Here is a 17,899-nt window from a genome sequence, read left to right as displayed (position 1 = left end):
TATGAATTAAAATAACTGGATGCCATTTTCATCTGTCACATTCACTAGACTTTTTAATGTTTATTCTATGATAAAAGAGGCATGTCAAATTGGTAAGTAATAGCTTATCAGACAAATGGTGCAGAACATTTGCTAAATGATTTAGGAGCAACAACAACCACCAACATAAAATTAAATCTCTATCTCACACCAAACTCCAAAATAAATTACTAGTAGTTTTAAAGTGTTAAATGTAAAAAAAAACAAAAAAAAAAAAAAAAAAACTAAGCCACAGCAAAGTAGGAGAAAATATACTGTTTATAATTATCTGTTCTCAAATTAGGGAAGGCCTTCCTAAAGATAATGTAGTGACAGAAATTATACACAAAAGGATTGATCGAATAGACTAGAGGAAAAGACTGATATATCCAAAAATTTTTATTTTAGTTAGGACATAAACCGGATTCAACATTTCTAACACAAATATCTTGAGTTGGAATTTTTTATTCATGAGATTTATAGGGGAACAAATTCTGTCTACCTCCATCCCCCAGAAATAGCTGCGAAAGAAGAACTATTCTTGTGGGAACTGTACCTGGCCTAGAGGGTCTCGAGTCTGCAGTGCAGGGCCTGAGCAGTTTTTAAGACTCCAGGAAGAAGGGAAACACTAGGGTGAGGTCAGAGAATGAAGAGAGAGGACAATATGGTCAGCAATTACCCTAAGTGAAGAGCTTTGGCAAGAGGGAGAAATATCTAAAAGAAATTAGGAATGTGTTTGTGTCATATGCTGTGTAAAACCTTGGCATTACCCTTGTAAGGAAATTTACAGTAAAGTGCCATATTTTTTTTGAAGTTTGTAAAGAGAGGTTTTATTCGTTGTGTTATATTTTTAATGTATGGACAGGCAAAAGCAGGATCCAAAGCAGCTTAATTACGTCCAGTTGGTCCAGTTAAGAAACAAAAAATTAATATCCTCATTAAAAATATTTTAGAAACCAAGAAAAGGAAAATACTAATTTTGAAATAGGCAAAGTATTTGAATAAATAATACAATTAAAAGGAAGCCGGGCGCGGTGGCTCACACTTGTAATCCCAGCACTTTGGGAGGACAAGGTGGGTGGATTACAAGGTCAAGAGTTCAAGACCAGCCTGGTCAACACAGTGAAACCCTGTCTCTACTAAGAATACAAAAATTAGCTGGGCACAGCGGTGGGCATGGTGAAATCCTGTCTCTACTAAAAATACAAAGAGAAACCCCATCTCCAATAAAAATACAAAAATTAGCTGGGCATGGTGGCAGGCACCTATAATCCCAGCTACTCAGGAGGCAGAGGCAAGAGAATCGCTTGAACCTGGGAGGCAGAGGTTGCAGTAAGCCGAGATCGCACCACTGCACTCCAGCCTGGGCGACAGAGCTAGACTCCCTCTCAAAAGGAAAAAAAAAAAAGGAAAATGGTTATAAACATGAAAAAATGACCTCATTTGTGCTCAAAGGCAGGTAAAATTAAAACAAAATGTTTGTCAAGATATTATCCTCTTTTCCTCTCAGAAAATCACCCCAAAACGAGAAAGAAATTTAAATTCCATATTTAGGAAAACAAGGCAACCTGCATAATTCCAAAGCCCAATATATGAAACCAGAAAGTCAGTGGAGGAATGAGTGAGAGGAAGAGGGAAGAGGATCAAAACAAAGAGGAAAGATATAGAAACAACTGATTCTAGTCACTATTTAGCAGATAGAACCTAGGAATTTTTTAGGTACCAGCAACGGTATGCTGATAAATGTTTAACAACCAGGAAAAATTCTGTGTGTATGTGTGTTATGCGTATATACATATATGTAATACATTTTATTGATGTAAAGGATGAATAAGGCTGGGTATAGTGGCTCACACCTGTAATCCCAACATTTGGGGAGGTCACGACAGGAGGACTGCTTGCGCCCAGGAGTTCAAAACTAGCCTGGGCAACATATCAAGACCTCATCTCTATAAAAAGTATAACATTTTTTAAAAATTTTAGATGGGCATTGTGGTGCATGCGTGTAGTCCCAGCTACTCAGGAGGCTGAGGCAGGAAGATCCCGAAAGCCCAGGAGTCTGAGCTTACAGTGAACCATGATGGAGCCACTGCACCCCAGCCTGGGTAGCAGAGCGAGACCCTGTCTCACAAAAGATATATAGCACACAACGTAGTAATAACAATAAAATAAACATAACTCTTTATTGAAAATTCCATATAGCCAGTTGTTAATTTTTGCCAAATTATTTTATCTGTAGCCAACTATGATTGCAATTAACAATCTTCTTTTTGAAGATTTGTCTTAATTCATGGTATTGTTTGCTTTGCTTCTTAGGTACTAGCAAAGGCCAGACGTCTTACTCAACAACTTCCCTGCCACCACCTCCACCATCCCATCCGGCCAGCCAACCACCATTGCCGGCATCTCACCCATCACAACCACCAGTCCCAAGCCTACCTCCCAGAAACATTAAACCTCCGTTTGACCTAAAGTAAGCAAAAGATTATCTTGCGATTTCTTTCCTAGTCTCTTGCCATAGATTTTCAAACTATGCTTGGTCGAATGCTAAGGGTTCCATGGGAAAGTTCTGGGTCTAAAAAGTGGGCAGCTGGCAAGAAGAAGAGCTGGCCAAGCTGGCAGTGCAAATACCCCTAGAATTGCTCAGTTCTGAGCCATTCTTATTTATCTGTTTTATGTTGGGTTTCCCCTTAAGCATTTATTTGAAGAAAATTTCCACTGTTTTTTAAAAAGTTCTGAAGCTTTCTTGAGAACCACCAACTCCTCCACTATCACCATCTCCAACTCCTCCACTATCACGATCACCACCACTCCATCACCATATTTTTACTGACTGCTTATAATGTGCTAGGAATTTTACATATATCATCTTTATAACCTTATTGATTAGATAGTATCGTCATTATTTCACAGATGAGGAAATGGAACTTTAGCTCTGCAAAGAAGCCAAGTAACTTCTCCAAGATCACAAAGTAGTATAGAATAAAAATTTCAACCAATGTAGTCAGAATCCAAAGTAAATGTGCTTTAAACTACTTTGCTAAATAGCCTCCTTTAATTAAACAATAATAACAAAAACATCAGAATTTTTGTCTGGGCGTTAAAATCTAGGAAACTTTTATTCAAGCTTGCTCTTGCTTGAATTTTCTTAGATGATATTTTTCAGAAATGTGAGCACTGTAGGGGTTGCCATGCATGGGCTCTTTATCCAGGATTTAATAGAATAGTTGGTAAAGGAAAAAGCAAGTGACAGGTTGGAATAAAATGGAATGTCATTTTAAGAAGAATATTCAGACAATGGCAAGCATAAATCCTTAAGACAAAATAGACTAGATATTCCCTTTCTTCTTGTAGAAAATTGCTTAACATGATTCTCCTTTATCACAAATAAGTAATATCTCAACATATTTAGTACAATTTGATTTTCCTTCACTTAAATTCCCCTACCAGATTGATGTTCCTTACAACTAAATACTTAATATCCATAATCCATGTAATGGAAACTGTTAATAACAATATTGGATTGACAGATTCCCTGAAATGCTTGATGACTACAATTTAGGGAAAGGATAGAAAACATATTTGTCATGGAAAAACACCACCATTTTTTAACTTTAATATGCTTTCTTGGGGGTTTAAGGATAGTAAGTAGAAGGTGCTAGAGCAGCTTCCTGGCTGTTATCTTATATATGACCTGCGTTGTGCATTTATATTAACGGGCTGCACACCCTTCAAGGCATTTGAATTTCTGGATGTCAATTTAAAGCCTCTAATCCTCCATGATATACAGCTACTTTGTTTTTTCAAAATGGAAAATGTGTATAGTGAAAGACTTTCAAGCTCCCACCAGAAAGCTCAAGTAAATTCCACAATGAAGAAATCTCTGGGTTAGAAAATTTTCCCCAAGAAGGGGAAGCTAGAAATACATAGAGGAAATGAAACCAAAATGGTCCTTGATGTTCAGACTCAAAAGCTTATATTTTACATGAAGGGGCAATGTATGGGGTAGTCTGTAAGAAGAATTGTGAAAGATATAGGTGTGTCTGTGCTTCTCACAGCACCAGTCCTCAAAACACATACATGAGTATTTCCCAAACATTCCCTCTGCCAACCTGCAAATGTTCCTCCCTTTTCTAATCAAAGACCACTCTCAAGTCAAGATCTAATAGATTTCCTTTATAGTCATGCAACAAGTGTTTTTTGAGCCACTACATTGTGCTTTTGTAATAGGAGTTCAGGAAATATTAGTAAACAAAAAAAGACCCCTGCAAAGCAGGGACCAAGAGACTAAAGAAATGAAAATAATAAACAGGGCTGGGCATGGTGGCTCATACCTGTAATCCCAACACTTTGAAAGACAGAGGTGGGAGGATCGCTTGAGCTCAGGAGTTGGAGACCAGCCTGGGCAACATAGCGGGACCCTGTTTCTACTAAGCATTTGAAAATTAGCTGGGCATGATGGTGCATGTCTGTAGACCCAGATACTCAGGAGGCTGAGGCAGGAGAATTGCTTCAGCCCAGGAAGTCGAGGCTGCAGTGAGCCATAATTGTGCCACTGCACTCCAGCCTGGGTGACAGAGCAAGACCCTGTCTCAAAAATAAATAAATAATAAACAGGTAAAGAATATGGTATTAGCACTTGATACTTCCTAACATATTTCCTAAAGGGAAAACAGAGCAGAGGTAAGTGGTGGAGGTGGAGTGTGAGGGTGGCGTTGGGGACAGCATGTTGCTGCTTGAGAGAAGTATATATTTATACTTTTGCACCAACCTACTAGAAAATGATACTTGAGCAAAGATTCAAAGGAACTAAGGGAGTTAGACATGAAGGAAGACTGTTCTAGGCACAAAGAGCAGGTAGAGAGAGCAAGGGAAGGAATGGTAGGGAAAGAGTCAGCTTATGTAGGGCCTTGTAAGCCATGATAGAGATTGCAGCAGTTATCTTAAGTGAAATGGGAACCACTCAAAGAGCTACAGCAGAGCAGTGACGTTTTCTGACTTGTGCTTTATAAAAATCACCTTAATGGCTATGCTGAGAAGAGACAGTAGGTAGACAATTGTCAAAGCAGGGAAACCTGTTAGTCAGATATGACAGAAATGCAGGCAAGGTATGCAGTAGCACTGACCATGATGGGAACAGTGGAGGTGGTGAGAAGTGTCCATATGTTGGGTGTATTTTGAAGAGAGAGACAAAAGAATTTGGATTTAGTGTATGAAGGAAAATGGGAATCTAGAATGGGTGGTTCCAGTGTTTTTGGCCCAAGCAACTGTAAGGATCATGCTTCCATCAGCCCAAGCACCACCATGAGGAGGCTGAAGATGTCAAAGGATGAAGATGTTAAAATCACAACAAATCTAAAGATCTCAAGAGTTTTTATTTGCACATCTAAAATTGGGCAACACTTTGTTCTATAAAATAAAGTAAGTGTTCCAAAGTGTGAAGCAGAGGAGGTTGGCTTTATAAACAGAAAGAACTGAAGAAAGCAGAAACAAAAAACAAAAAGTGGATTGGTCATTTCAAAGTTTCTTTCCTTGTAAGGCAGGTATAGGGAGATAGAACAATAGAAAGATAATGGGTTGGTTAACATCAGGTTACTTCAGGTCAGTCTTTCTTGTGAAGATTAAAACAGAGCTTCATTATTACGACAGAAAGTGAAAATTGGCCTCTTCAGGCAACTAGGCCGTTCTCTCTCTCTCCTGATTTCTCAAAAGGCCAGATAACAACTCAGTTTCAGTTTGGTGAGCATGGGTGACTCCATTTTGATTTTTAATCTGGTCTTCTGGGGCCCAGTACAGGAATTTAGTCCAAAAAAAATGGCCTCCTAGATTTTGTTTAACAAAGGTGAACAAGTTTTGTTTAACAAAGGTGAGGAAGATCTGGAGGTCATGGCTATGTTAAGTTTGAGGTACCTTTTAAGCATCCAATTGGGTAAGAAGTGTAGAGTTTGGGAGAGAATTCTGGCTTAAAATAGGAGAGAAATGGGAACACATTCCACACTGAAAGTCATAAGGCTGGTTAAGATGACCAAGGAAGGGAGTGTAAACAGAGAAGAAAAGAACTGAGCTCTGGGGCACTGTAACTCTCTGAGGCCTGGGAGGAGGAGAAGGGGTAAAGGAGAATAAAAAGAACAATCAATAAAGTGGGGGTCTTGGAAGCCCAGGAAAGGAAGCATCCAAGGAGGAGTCAGTGAGAAACTGTGCCAGGTGCTGGTGGAGGCCAAAAAGTGAGGACTGTGGAGGTCAGTGCAGGCGAAGTTGTCAGGAGTGGTGGGGCTGCAAGGCTGATTGAAATGGCTTTAAAAGAGTATGAAAGGAGAGGAGTTGGACAGAGCAAATATAAACAACTCCTTTACAAAGAAAGGGAAACCAAAGAAATGGGACAGTAACTGATGGGAGAAATGAGATCAAGAGCCTTTTTAAAGATGGAAATAACAGCACGTTTGTAGGCTGATGGAAAGATCCAGTCAAGAGGGAAAAATGATAAGGGTGGAGACAGGGGAGAATTGCAGGAGCCGAGCATTAGAGCAGCGGGGAGTAATGGCTTCCCTAAGGTTTACAATTCTCCCTAGGGTGTGGAGTGGAATCTCTAATTGGGATCGAGGAAGGAATTTTAGAAGACAGGGTGGATTTTATCATCTGCAGCCTGTTCTGCCTACTCCTAAAGCTGTTCCCAGAAGTAACTTGCAATCATATCATTCAGGTCAGGATGTCTTAACAGTGTAAAAGATTCCAGACAGGTGAGAATCAGAAATCCTAAATAACTGAAAATAAAGTAGTTGAGGCCAAAGTTATATTGTATTTTAAATTGTATTGTTTCCCCACCTAGTGGTCAGAAATCAGTTTGTTACATCTTCTGCTATTTTTACTCACGCATTTGAAGAGAAAATGAAATGGGTCAAAAGAGCATGTTTATCATTTTTAATGTTCAAATCAACACCTTTTAGTGTAATACATTTCTTGGTACCTTTTTAAATTATAATTTTAACATCATAATTTTTCATATTAAAACAGAATCAATGGTTGAGTGTTTTGGCATATCAAACAAATTACATGGTTATTAATAGTAATGAGACAGGAAAAGTGAAGTAATAAAAAATAATAAATAATGGGAAGTGACTAAGGTTAGAAAAGGGAAGTTTCAACAGTTCTTACCCTGAAGTCATTCATAGTTAGTTTAAAGGGTTTTTTGGTTTCTGTTTGTATGTGTGTTTTATTTTTTGTCTGTAAAATTGGAGGAAAAGTAAAAATTTACCATTATAACCTTTTTATTAATTAGAGATGCTTAAAATGTTCTGAAACTTGAGACTTGCCATATCAGCAGCCCGCTGTCAGATAGTCTTGTCTCACACCAGTTGGAAAGTGTTGGCTTAAACAAGTCAGTTTTCAAATTCCTCGTGGGTTAAATATAGGAAGACATGTTCCAGAAAAAAGGCTGCAAGATATTACTCCCAGTAAGGCAGGTATAGAATAAAGCTTAATGTGTCAAGTAGATTTCTTCTTCCTTCTTTAAAAAAAAAAAAAAAAAAAAACTGCTGATAATTAAAAGCTAAATGCATGAATAGCCAATAAAGTATAAAGGCCAGCTGGGCATGGTGGCTCATGCCTATAATCCCAGCACTTTGGGAGGCCGAGGTGAGCCAATCACATGAATCCAGGAATTCAAGACCAGCTTGAGCAATATGGTGAAACCCTGCGTCTACAAATATATATATATATTATATATATATAATATATATATAATGATAAGGGTGGAGAGAGGGGAGAATTGCAGGAGCAGAGCATTAGAGCAGCGGGGAGCAATGGCTTCCCTAAGGTTTACAATTCTCCCTAGGGTGTAGAGTGGAATCTCTAATTGGGATCAAGGAAGGAATTTTAGAAGACAGGGTGGACTTGCCGGGCACGGTGGCTCACGCCTGTAATCCCAGCACTTTGGGAGGCCGGGGAGGGCAGATCACAAGGTCAGGAGATCGAGACCATCCTGACTAACACGACGAAACCCCGTCACTACTAAAAATACAAAAAGTTAGCCAGGCGTGGTGGCGGGCGCCTGCAGTCCCAGCTACTCGGGAGGCTGAGGCAGGAGAATGGCGTGAACCTGGGAGGCGGAGCTTGCAGTGAGCCTGGGCGACAGAGCAAGACTCCGTCTCAAAAAAAGAAAAAAAAAAAAAGAAGAAGAAGACAGGTGGACTTATCATCTTGCAGCCTGTTCTGCCTACTCCTAAAGCTGTTCCCAGAAGTAACTTGCAATCATATCATTCAAGTCTGGATGTCTTAAGAGCATAAAAGATTCAAGACAGGTGAGAATCAGAAATCCTAAATAACTTTGAAAATAAAGTAGTTGAGGCCAAAGTTATATTGCATTTTAAATTTAAATATACATACACACACACACATATGTACAAAAGTTTAGCTGGGCATGGTGGCACGTACCTGTCGTCTCAGCTACTTGGGAGGCTGAGGTGGGAGGATCCCCGAGCCTGAGAGGTCCAGCCTACAGTGAGCCATGATCTCACCACTGCACTCCAGCCTGGGGGACAGAGTGAGATCCTGTCTCCAAAAAAAAAAGAAAAGAAAAGTATAGAGGTCAACAGTTTTACATCTTTATACATCAGGAAATAAAACACTAATAAGCTTTCTAAAAATGACAGTCATTAACTTTACTTTTCCTATTTAATTCTACATGCTATAGCATAAAAACAAAGATCTATAGTGAGAGGCCTTATTGAATAGACCTATTATCATAACTGGTAAGCTTCCTTTTCTTCTTCTTCACCCCTCCCTCTGCTCAGTTTCTTATGACTTGGGCTTTGACTGGTTCCATTGTTTTTCTCTTACTCTCTCTATGGGGCTTTTCTCAATGCTTGGAAACCTCGGCGAATTTGCTGACAGTTTAATCTGGATTTACTCATGGCACCTGCACTTATTTATTTTCCTCATCTCTTTTCCTTTTATTCTTCACCATCATTGCTATTATAGTCACTATTTCACATTTATTGAATATTTTTATAATATACATATTATAAATTCAGGCCTATATAAAGTGGCACTAAGATTCATATGCTATAATTTTGGGTCCATAAATAAAACAAAAGTGTGCAGGCAAACATTGTCTACAAGTAATAAATGTTTTGCATAAATGTGCAGACACACATGTATGAATGTGCTATGCAAATATCCTTCCTTTTAGAAGTATTTGTTGTTCATACAGGTGTTTTAGGAAGTAAATTGCTTAAATCTGGTGGCCTTTTTGATTTAACATCCTTTTCACCAATGATAATTTGCTTTAGTAATAAAAGTCAGTCTCTTGGTATTACTGGAATATTGTTAATTCATCAAAAAAATCAAAAGCCTATCATGACAGGAATTATGCTAATAACTCTCTAAAAGGATAATCATAAATATAAATTAACTAGCAAAGTGACAATCCCTTTCCTTAAGGAGTTTATGGCCTGGTAGTGAAAAGAGAGACCTGAAGCAATTACCCCATAATTACAAAGGAATACAGAATAATCACTATAATGGATGGATGGATGGATGGATGAATGATGCAGAGAAGCAATGCAATGATTAGGCTTAAGGAAATCAGGGACAACTTCACAAAGGAAGGACTGTTTAAGGAGAGGCTTGAAGAATGGAGACCAGGTGCGGTGGCTCATGCCTGTAATCCTAGCGCTTTGGGAGGCTGAAGCGGGTGAATCACCTGAGGTTAGGAGTTCGAGACCAGCCTAGCCAACATGGTGAAACCCTGTCTCTACCAAAAATACAAAAATTAGCCGGGCGTGGTGGCAGGCGTCTGTAGAATCCCAGCTACCCGGGAGGCTGAGGCAGGAGAATCACCTGAACCCGGGAGGCAGAAGTTGCAGTGAGCCACGTTTGCAACACTGCACTCCAGCCTGGGCAACAGAGTGAGACTCTGTCTTAAAAAAAAAAAAAAAAAAAGAAAAGAAAAAAAAAAGAATGGGAGGACCACAAGCAGGGGATGCTGAGAAGGGAGGATTATTCCAAAGAAGGGAAGCGTGGGCTGAGCGTGAAGGAACAAGAAACCAGAGAGAGTTCAGACAGCATGTGAGTTTACTGTTAATATGTGAGAAGATAATGTAAGAAAAGGAAATATGAGAAACAAAGCTTTACAGGGCAAGATTGATCATAAGAACCTTGTATGCCATAAAAAGAGCTATGGATTTTACTCTGTACAATGTCAGTGTATTTTAATGTCTTAGGCATTTTCATCTTTTTAATTAATATTCAATTCATCAAAGTTAATAATGCAAAGGCCTATTTTCCTTTAAGTACTTAAATTTATATTATGTGACTTGTTATTTTATTTATACATCTGGTAATTTGTATTTAAATTAGAATTATTTTCAGGGGATCTTTGATTAATGATTGGACAACTCACATGGCTCAAACTAAATTCTTTTAAATCAATAGTTCTGTTTATAAATTTGGTTAATGAAACTTCTTGCGATGTTTCATATTGCATGTATATATTAACATACTTAATTTCATTTTTAAACATTCCAAATATCTGAATAAACACACTGAATCACCCTACTAAGCAAAACCCTCCCAAGAATTTAAATGACTCTCATAAATCTATTAAATTGAACCATATCCAGTTCCCTTAAATATCCAATAGCATTTGCAATTAGATTTTTCTTATGCTTTTTAAGAAGTATATTTATTGTAAAAAAAAATATTAAGCATATAAAAGGCAGGAAGAATAGTATAATGAGCCTCCATGTTCCCTTCACCAACTTCGACAACTATAAACTCATGGCCAATCTTGTATTATCTATACCCTCATCCACTTGCCTCTTATATTATTTTGAAACTAATACAAAATATCATATAATTTCATCTATAAATATTTCAGTAGGTATTCCTAAAAAAATAGATTCTGTGCATTAATATAAAATATCAAGTCAGTGTTCACATTTCCAATTATCTCTTACAACATGTATGTGTTTTAAGTTGTTTGAATAAGAATCCAAACTATACACATCTATGTTGGCATATATGTTTTGTATTTTGTTGTTCTTTTTTTTTTCTTTTTTTTTTTTTGGAGACACAGTTTCGCTCTGTTATCCAGTCTAGAGTGCAGTGGCATGATCTTGGCTCACTGCAACCTCCACCTCCCGGGTTCTCATGCCTCAGCCTCCCAGGTAGCTGGGATTACAGACGCCCGCCACCACACTCGGCTAATTTTTGTATTTTTAGTAGAGACAGGGTTTCACCATGTTGACCAGGCTGGTCTTGAACTCCTGACCTCAGATGATCCACCCACCTCAGACTCCCAAAGTGCTGGGATCACAGGCGTGAGCCACCGTGCCTGACCTGTTATTCTCTTTTAAGATATAAGTTCACTCTCCATGTCTCTTTTTAATTCTTTGCAATTTATTTGTTGAGGATATCAAGTTGTTTGTGGATACTATAGTTCCCCATCGTCTAGATTTTGCTGATTGCTCTCTTTAATATAGCTATATGTCCCTCTCTCCTCTGTATTTCCTATACATTGACAGTGGGAGGTACAGGTGGCTTGATCAAATTTAGTTCTTTTATTTTTTGGTGTATTCTTTTATCTGGAACTAATAATGTTCACTTGACTCTCCTCTTTTGATGTGAGCAGCCATCGATACTCAATACCCAGACTCATTAATGTTTCAACTAAAATTTAGAAAGTCTACACCACAAATTTTAAGTTGATATGACAAGTCTACCTGAATATTTTCTAATGTAACACATCTCTTAAATATTACAAATACTTAAAAAATTGACTGTACATACATTATCCCAATGGTTATAAAACTTATTCCACATATTGTTTTTACTATGAGTTTGGCTTATTCCATCATGTCTGTATTTAATTCTGAATGTTCCAAGGATGAAAAAGACTAAAGAAAACAAGTGTCTTGTCATGACAAATTTAATGAGTTAATTAACAGGGCCTTTACACTTACCTAAATAGAAAGCTAAGCATGCATAAGTTAAATTTTTAAATTTCTATTTTTTTAAAGTGAGTTTATTAGATTAACAGTTAGTCCCTACCTATATTTACCATCTCAAGTAAAGACTGAGACAGATATCCATGACAGTTCTTCCTGAGTTACAAATGTATCCACTGAGCCCATTTTATGGTTTTAGTGATAAAAAGGCACTTCCAGCCCACATTCTTCAAATGTGGTGAAACACATTTTGCAACCAGCGTCTCTTGTTCAAGTAATATTCTTTCCTAACTCTTTAAGGAGTTTGACTATGGGACATGAGAGTGATATAATCATATTTTTGTGTTAGAAAGATGGCAAAAGTTGGAGAAGGGACTATCAGGATAGGGAAGAGAAGGAGTAATTCTGATTACCAGGACACTGACCAGATGACTACTGCAAAAGTCCACTCCAGAGATAATATAATCCTATTTTTGTGTCTAGCGGGAGAGAGGAGAAATGGAAGAGGGAAGTGAATTAGTATGGGGAACTGGTGTAATTTGATGATTGATTTGACATGGGACTGAAGATGAGTGAAAAACAAAGGATGAGTTGCTGCTTGATAGATATGTGAATTGTGGTGCCATCCACCAAGAAAAGAAACCTAGTAGGGAGAGCAGGTTTAGGCTGGGCTAAAAGGAGGAAACCCCAGTTTCTGAGATGATAATATAGAACTGGCTGTAGGACACCCAAGATATATATATTTGAATCGGAATCTCAGAAGAGAAGCCTGGGCTAGAGATTTCAACATGGAATTTGCCAACATTAAGATCATATATAAAGCTATGGAGGTACATAAAACCATTTAGGAAAAACTGCAAAGTGAAAAAAGAAGAAGAGAACCAAGACCAGAACACAACAGAACATCATCATTTAAGAGAAGTCAAAAGAAAATAAACCACAAAGAAAATTGTGAGGTAGTAGCCAGAGAGACAAGAAGTGAGCCAGGAGCTATTTCTCATGGAAACAAACAAAGGAGACTCAAAGAGGGCAAAATGGCCAATACCGTCCAGGGCCACAAAGCAATCAAGTAAGATGCAGTTTGAGAGGGTCCAGTGGATTTGGTAGCTAGTATTTTTAAGAATAGTCTCAGGGAAGAAGTGGCAATAGGGGAAAGATTGCAGTCGGGAACGAAATGAGTGGGAGGAGAGGAAGTAGAGTCGGTGAATAAAGACAATTTTTTCTTAGCTTGACTGGATAAAGGAAGAATATCTTGTTGTAATGTGAAGAATTCACAGAGATAAAGTGAAGTGTTTGTTTCTTATGGATGACAGTAACTTGGGCTGAGGGAGAAAACAAAGAATGAGAGATTTAAGGGCAAAGAATGAAGTAAGGAGAATATAAGTAATAAAGCAACACATGGAAGAAAGGGGGTAATCAATGGAGTAAAATTACTGAGAATTCAGATGAAATTCAGAACACAGGTGCAGAGAGTAGAGAGAAGGTAAGGACGAGTATAACTGCAGATGAGTTTGTGGGTTAAGAAAATATATTTTCTTAAGAGAGCTCACACCTAATGACTGCTGTTTTATCAGTGAAATAAGAAACAAGGTCATCTGATTACAGGGGAATGGAGAGGAATCGCACATTGAAGAAAGTGGTAAACATTTTTAATAGGTATGGAGAAGGACAACCCAAGAGAGGGCTGACTACACAAAAAAGAGTGATGAGATTGTAGAAAAGCAGAGGGGGATACAGCTGAGATTTAATACCAATTGTTTGTAATGTCCAGAGTCAGTAAAATTGATGGCAATTTTCTCCAGCTATGTTAATTAACTGAGAATAGGAATAGAAAATATAAATGGTCATATACATAATTAGGGATTTCTAAGGCCCAGGTATTGATAATGCTATTAAGGGCAGTTGGAGTGAAGCCATTGGAATGAAGCACCTTGGAGTTCAGGGTGATAAAAGTGAAGCCAAGACAAAACCATCTGGAGAAAAGGAAGGAGTCAGGGATTGGAACTATGTAAGTTTTTTTTTTTGTTTTTTGTTTTTTGTTTTTTTTGAGACAGAATCTTACTCTGTTGCACAGGCTGGAGTGCAGTGGTGCGATCTTAGCTCACTGCAACCTCTGCCTCCCAGGCTTAAGTAATTCTCCCACCTTAGCCTCCTGAATTGCTGGGGTTACAGGCATGCACTACCATGCCAGGCTAATTTTTTGTATTAGGTCGGTGCAAAAGTAATTGTGGCTTTTATCATTTGTTTTATGTCAAAAACCATAATTACTTTTGCACCAACCTAATGTTTTTAGGAGAGACAGCGTTTTGCCCTGTTGCCCAGGCTGGTCTGGAACTCCTGACTTCAAGTGATCCATCTGCCTCAGCTTCCCAAGGTGCTGGGATTACAGGCGTAAGCCATGGTGCCCAGCCCTAGAACTAATTCTCTTTTGTGTGTGTACCATAGAACCAATTAAATGCGCTCATAATCCCAGAATTGAAGTGTTGATTTACTACTAATTTAATGGAAAACATATTACCCTCCAGAAGCAATGGATTAATTGTATGAGTCTACTATGAATAGATGGTGCTATACTCAAGTTTCCGAATTCTCCATTTTCTGCCACAGGAGCAGCATAAATATAACGCTAAAGCCTATCCTAGTGATGTCTGAAGCTTTAAATCAGAGCAAATGTTCAAGAAAAAAGAATAATTCATGAAATAATCCTTTTCCCTTTTTCATTGTAAGGTGAGCATCTACTTGTTCCATGTTCACTGTTTCTTCTTTCTTGTTTTCAGAAGCCCTGTCAATGAAGACAATCAAGATGGTGTCATGCACTCTGATGGTAAAAGACAAAAACATACTTTATTTATTTATTTGTAAACTCAGGTACAGAAGTTTGAGCTATTCATTCTTATAGGCTCATTAATGGGTCATTATCATCATTGGTCTGTGCAAGGCCCCTCTCTTGTTTTATTTGTTTATTCCCTCTTATCCTCATGACTCGCTTCCTTTCTCCTCCTTCCTTACTACAGACAAATATTCTAACATATTTAATGTGTATGTGTGTTTGCACAAATTCTTCACATATTGTGACATGTATGCATGTATTTAGTCACAGAAAGAGTATGTTATAGGTTTCTCTCGTCTTTTTTGTACAATCAGCATAATGTGGTTTTGGGGCCCATTCATATCACTATGTGTGTGTTTAGTCTGTTGCTGTTAACAACTGCACAGTACTCCACGGTATGCATCCACATTTCACTTGCCTCAAACTCACTGGTACCACAAACAACAATGCAATGCACCTTCTTGTATTCATCCCCATGCAGACCTCTCAGAGACTTATCTTTAAGATATATACCCCGAAGTGGAATGGTTGCTAAGAGCTATGGAATACTTAGGTTGACCGAGTATGACAGGCATGCTCTCCAGAAGAGATGCATCTATCTACAGTCTCATCAATCGATCCTGTTATTCAGCTTTCCATTTTTTTCTTATGTGAATCAAATTATATCTCCTTTTAATTTCTATATCTCTGCTTACTCTTGAGTTTGAGCACTTTATTTGCTTATAAGCCTTTGTGGTTTCTACTTCTGTAAGTTGCCAGTTTCTACCTTTTGACCATTTTTTGTATTGGGAGTGGTACATTTTTCTAGCTGACTTGTAGGAGTTCCTTTATATTTCAGACATTAACGTCATGTCAGCTTCAAACATTGCAAATATCTTCTCCCATTCGGTCAGTTGTCTATTAACTTAGCCCATGCTGTCCTTCATTGAATGTAAATAAATTTTGATATAATCAAATGTATTAATTTTGCCTAGTAATTTATGCTATTTAAGAAGTCCTTTTTCCTAGAAAATAAAAACATTCTCATTTTTTTTCCTGTAGACTTTATCACATAAATGTATTTAGGTCTTTGATCTCTTTGCAGTCCCCTTTGAAGAGTTAGTAGAAATCCAGAATTGCCTCATGTATGGAGCCAGTTTTCTCCTTACTGTACTCTAAACAATCCATCCTTTTCTCATTAATTTATAGTGCTACCTTTATATTATATCAGCTCTATGTGTGTGTATGTGTATATTATGGGTGTGTTGATGTACATTTGTGTATGTCACTGAATTTTCTGCTCTATTCCATTGGTCTATTTGCCTGTTCTTATACCAACACCACACTGTTTTTATTATTAATATTATTATATTATTGCTCTTAATATTGCATTATGTTTCAATATTCAGTAATTAGTTTTAATATTACACTGAACTCTTGAGTATTAAATTTTTTTAATCCAATTAACTTGATTTGTTTGATACATAAAAACAAATCCTTGGGAACTAATAAGTAAAAAGGTGTGAAACAGTGATTTTTTTAATACCTTTTTCCATACAAGCCATAAAACCAAATGGACATCCCTTTTCATAAAGGTAATAAACAATGTATAATTCTTTTTTGGCCTTTGCATTATTTTATGAAAGCCAATGAAATGATTTTATAATTAAGTCACCAGCATCAAATAAAAGCCATAGTAAAGATCTAAAGTATGTATTTTATTTTCTATTTCTATATCTTTGATAAAGCATAAGTTCTGTTAGATTATGAACTATTTGAATATTATTATATCATACCCAATAATCTTACATTAAAGTGCTTCCTTATTACCAATGTATTAAATTTTATTTTTTTAATCTTTTAGGTGCTGGAAATCTAGATGAGGTCAGATTTTTTTCTCTTCTCATATTATATTTATATAATCTGAATATTTCACAAGTATTATGTTTCACTCTGTATTGGTACAAAACAAACAAATGAAAATTCTTATGAGTAATGATATTTTTCCATTTCTAATCTTATTTCATTTAAAATGCTTAAGACATTACACACCAGTCATCACACTGACTCATTATAATGCTGTAGTGCTGAACATAAACTTAAGTCTGACTACACGTCTAATTTATATAGCAAGATAGAAAACGAAATATTTTTGTTTTTGCTTTCCCAGTCTATTTCTAAAGAGAAAAAAATGTTTTAAACAAGCCAAACTTACATACAATAGTTGTTTTACTAAGTATTTGAATTATTCTTTCAAAAATAATTCACAGTATGGCTCCTTTAAGTATTTATTCCTCTGGACCATTTAATATGTGGTTCAAATTATAAAAATTTACATTGTTGCCTTTATTTTAAGTCTAAGCAATGTAATATGTGTGTCAACTTTTTAAATAATAAAAATTAATCATTATCAATGTTTTTCTTTACAGGAAGACAGTGAAGGAGAAACATATGAAGACATGTATGAATTATATTTTTTACCATGACAGTTTTCTTCAAAGATGAATATAATGTTTTGTATGAAGGAGAGTGGGTATATAACAACACTAGGAGGGAAGCTTGATTTGTTCAAATGACTGGCATATAATAACTTTTATTTCAATTTAAAGGACCCAAAATCATTTAGTTCTCTAAGAATTCTACGAAGGACTCTTAAAAAGCTATTGTGTGAGAGGCCAGAGACGTGCCTATGAGATAAACCACAGTCAGGGAATCAGAGACAGAAATCTGATTTCTTACTCTTAGTGTATCCTTGGGCAGATGAGTTAATTTATGTTACGCCTTCTTCACCTGAACAGAGCTCCACCCACAGGGGTGCTATGAAAAATAATTTATCATGGCGCCCAGATGCCAAAGTGTCAGCTACTAAAGTGGAAAGATGTTAAAAAAAGAAGTTTCTTGGAAACGAAATTTCTTGGAAACTGGGTGAAAGTAGAAATGAATATATTATCTTACTTTATCGTATGTTGATCTCAGATACCTTAATTTTCTCTACCCAGTGTTTATTCAACCAATTCTGACTCAAGTTTCAGAGCCAAGGTTTGTATGTGTACCTGTGCATGCACAGGCATGTGTGCATATGAAAGAGAGAAAAAGAGATGGATTCTATTTATGCGAACATACAGCA

General features: G+C 37.1%; 1 protein-coding gene across 3 annotated transcripts in view; it reads left to right on the top strand.

Annotated features, from left to right (window-relative positions):
• FYB1 (FYN binding protein 1) overlaps window positions 1–17,899 on the top strand; it is a 165,040-nt gene that overhangs the window by 114,472 nt on the left and 32,669 nt on the right. For all 3 annotated transcript variants that reach the window (XM_063664757.1, XM_063664758.1, XM_054489359.2), the window contains 4 exons: window positions 2,335–2,491; window positions 14,741–14,787; window positions 16,637–16,656; window positions 17,202–17,233. In XM_063664757.1, the coding sequence (XP_063520827.1) occupies window positions 2,335–2,491; window positions 14,741–14,787; window positions 16,637–16,656; window positions 17,202–17,233 (256 nt within the window). The remainder of the gene's footprint in view (window positions 1–2,334; window positions 2,492–14,740; window positions 14,788–16,636; window positions 16,657–17,201; window positions 17,234–17,899) is intronic.

The sequence above is a fragment of the Pongo pygmaeus genome, chromosome 4 (assembly GCF_028885625.2).
Source record: "Pongo pygmaeus isolate AG05252 chromosome 4, NHGRI_mPonPyg2-v2.0_pri, whole genome shotgun sequence".
Taxonomy (NCBI): domain Eukaryota; kingdom Metazoa; phylum Chordata; class Mammalia; order Primates; family Hominidae; genus Pongo; species Pongo pygmaeus.
Note: the sequence above shows the minus strand (reverse complement) of the source record. Positions and strands in the feature narration are given on the sequence as shown.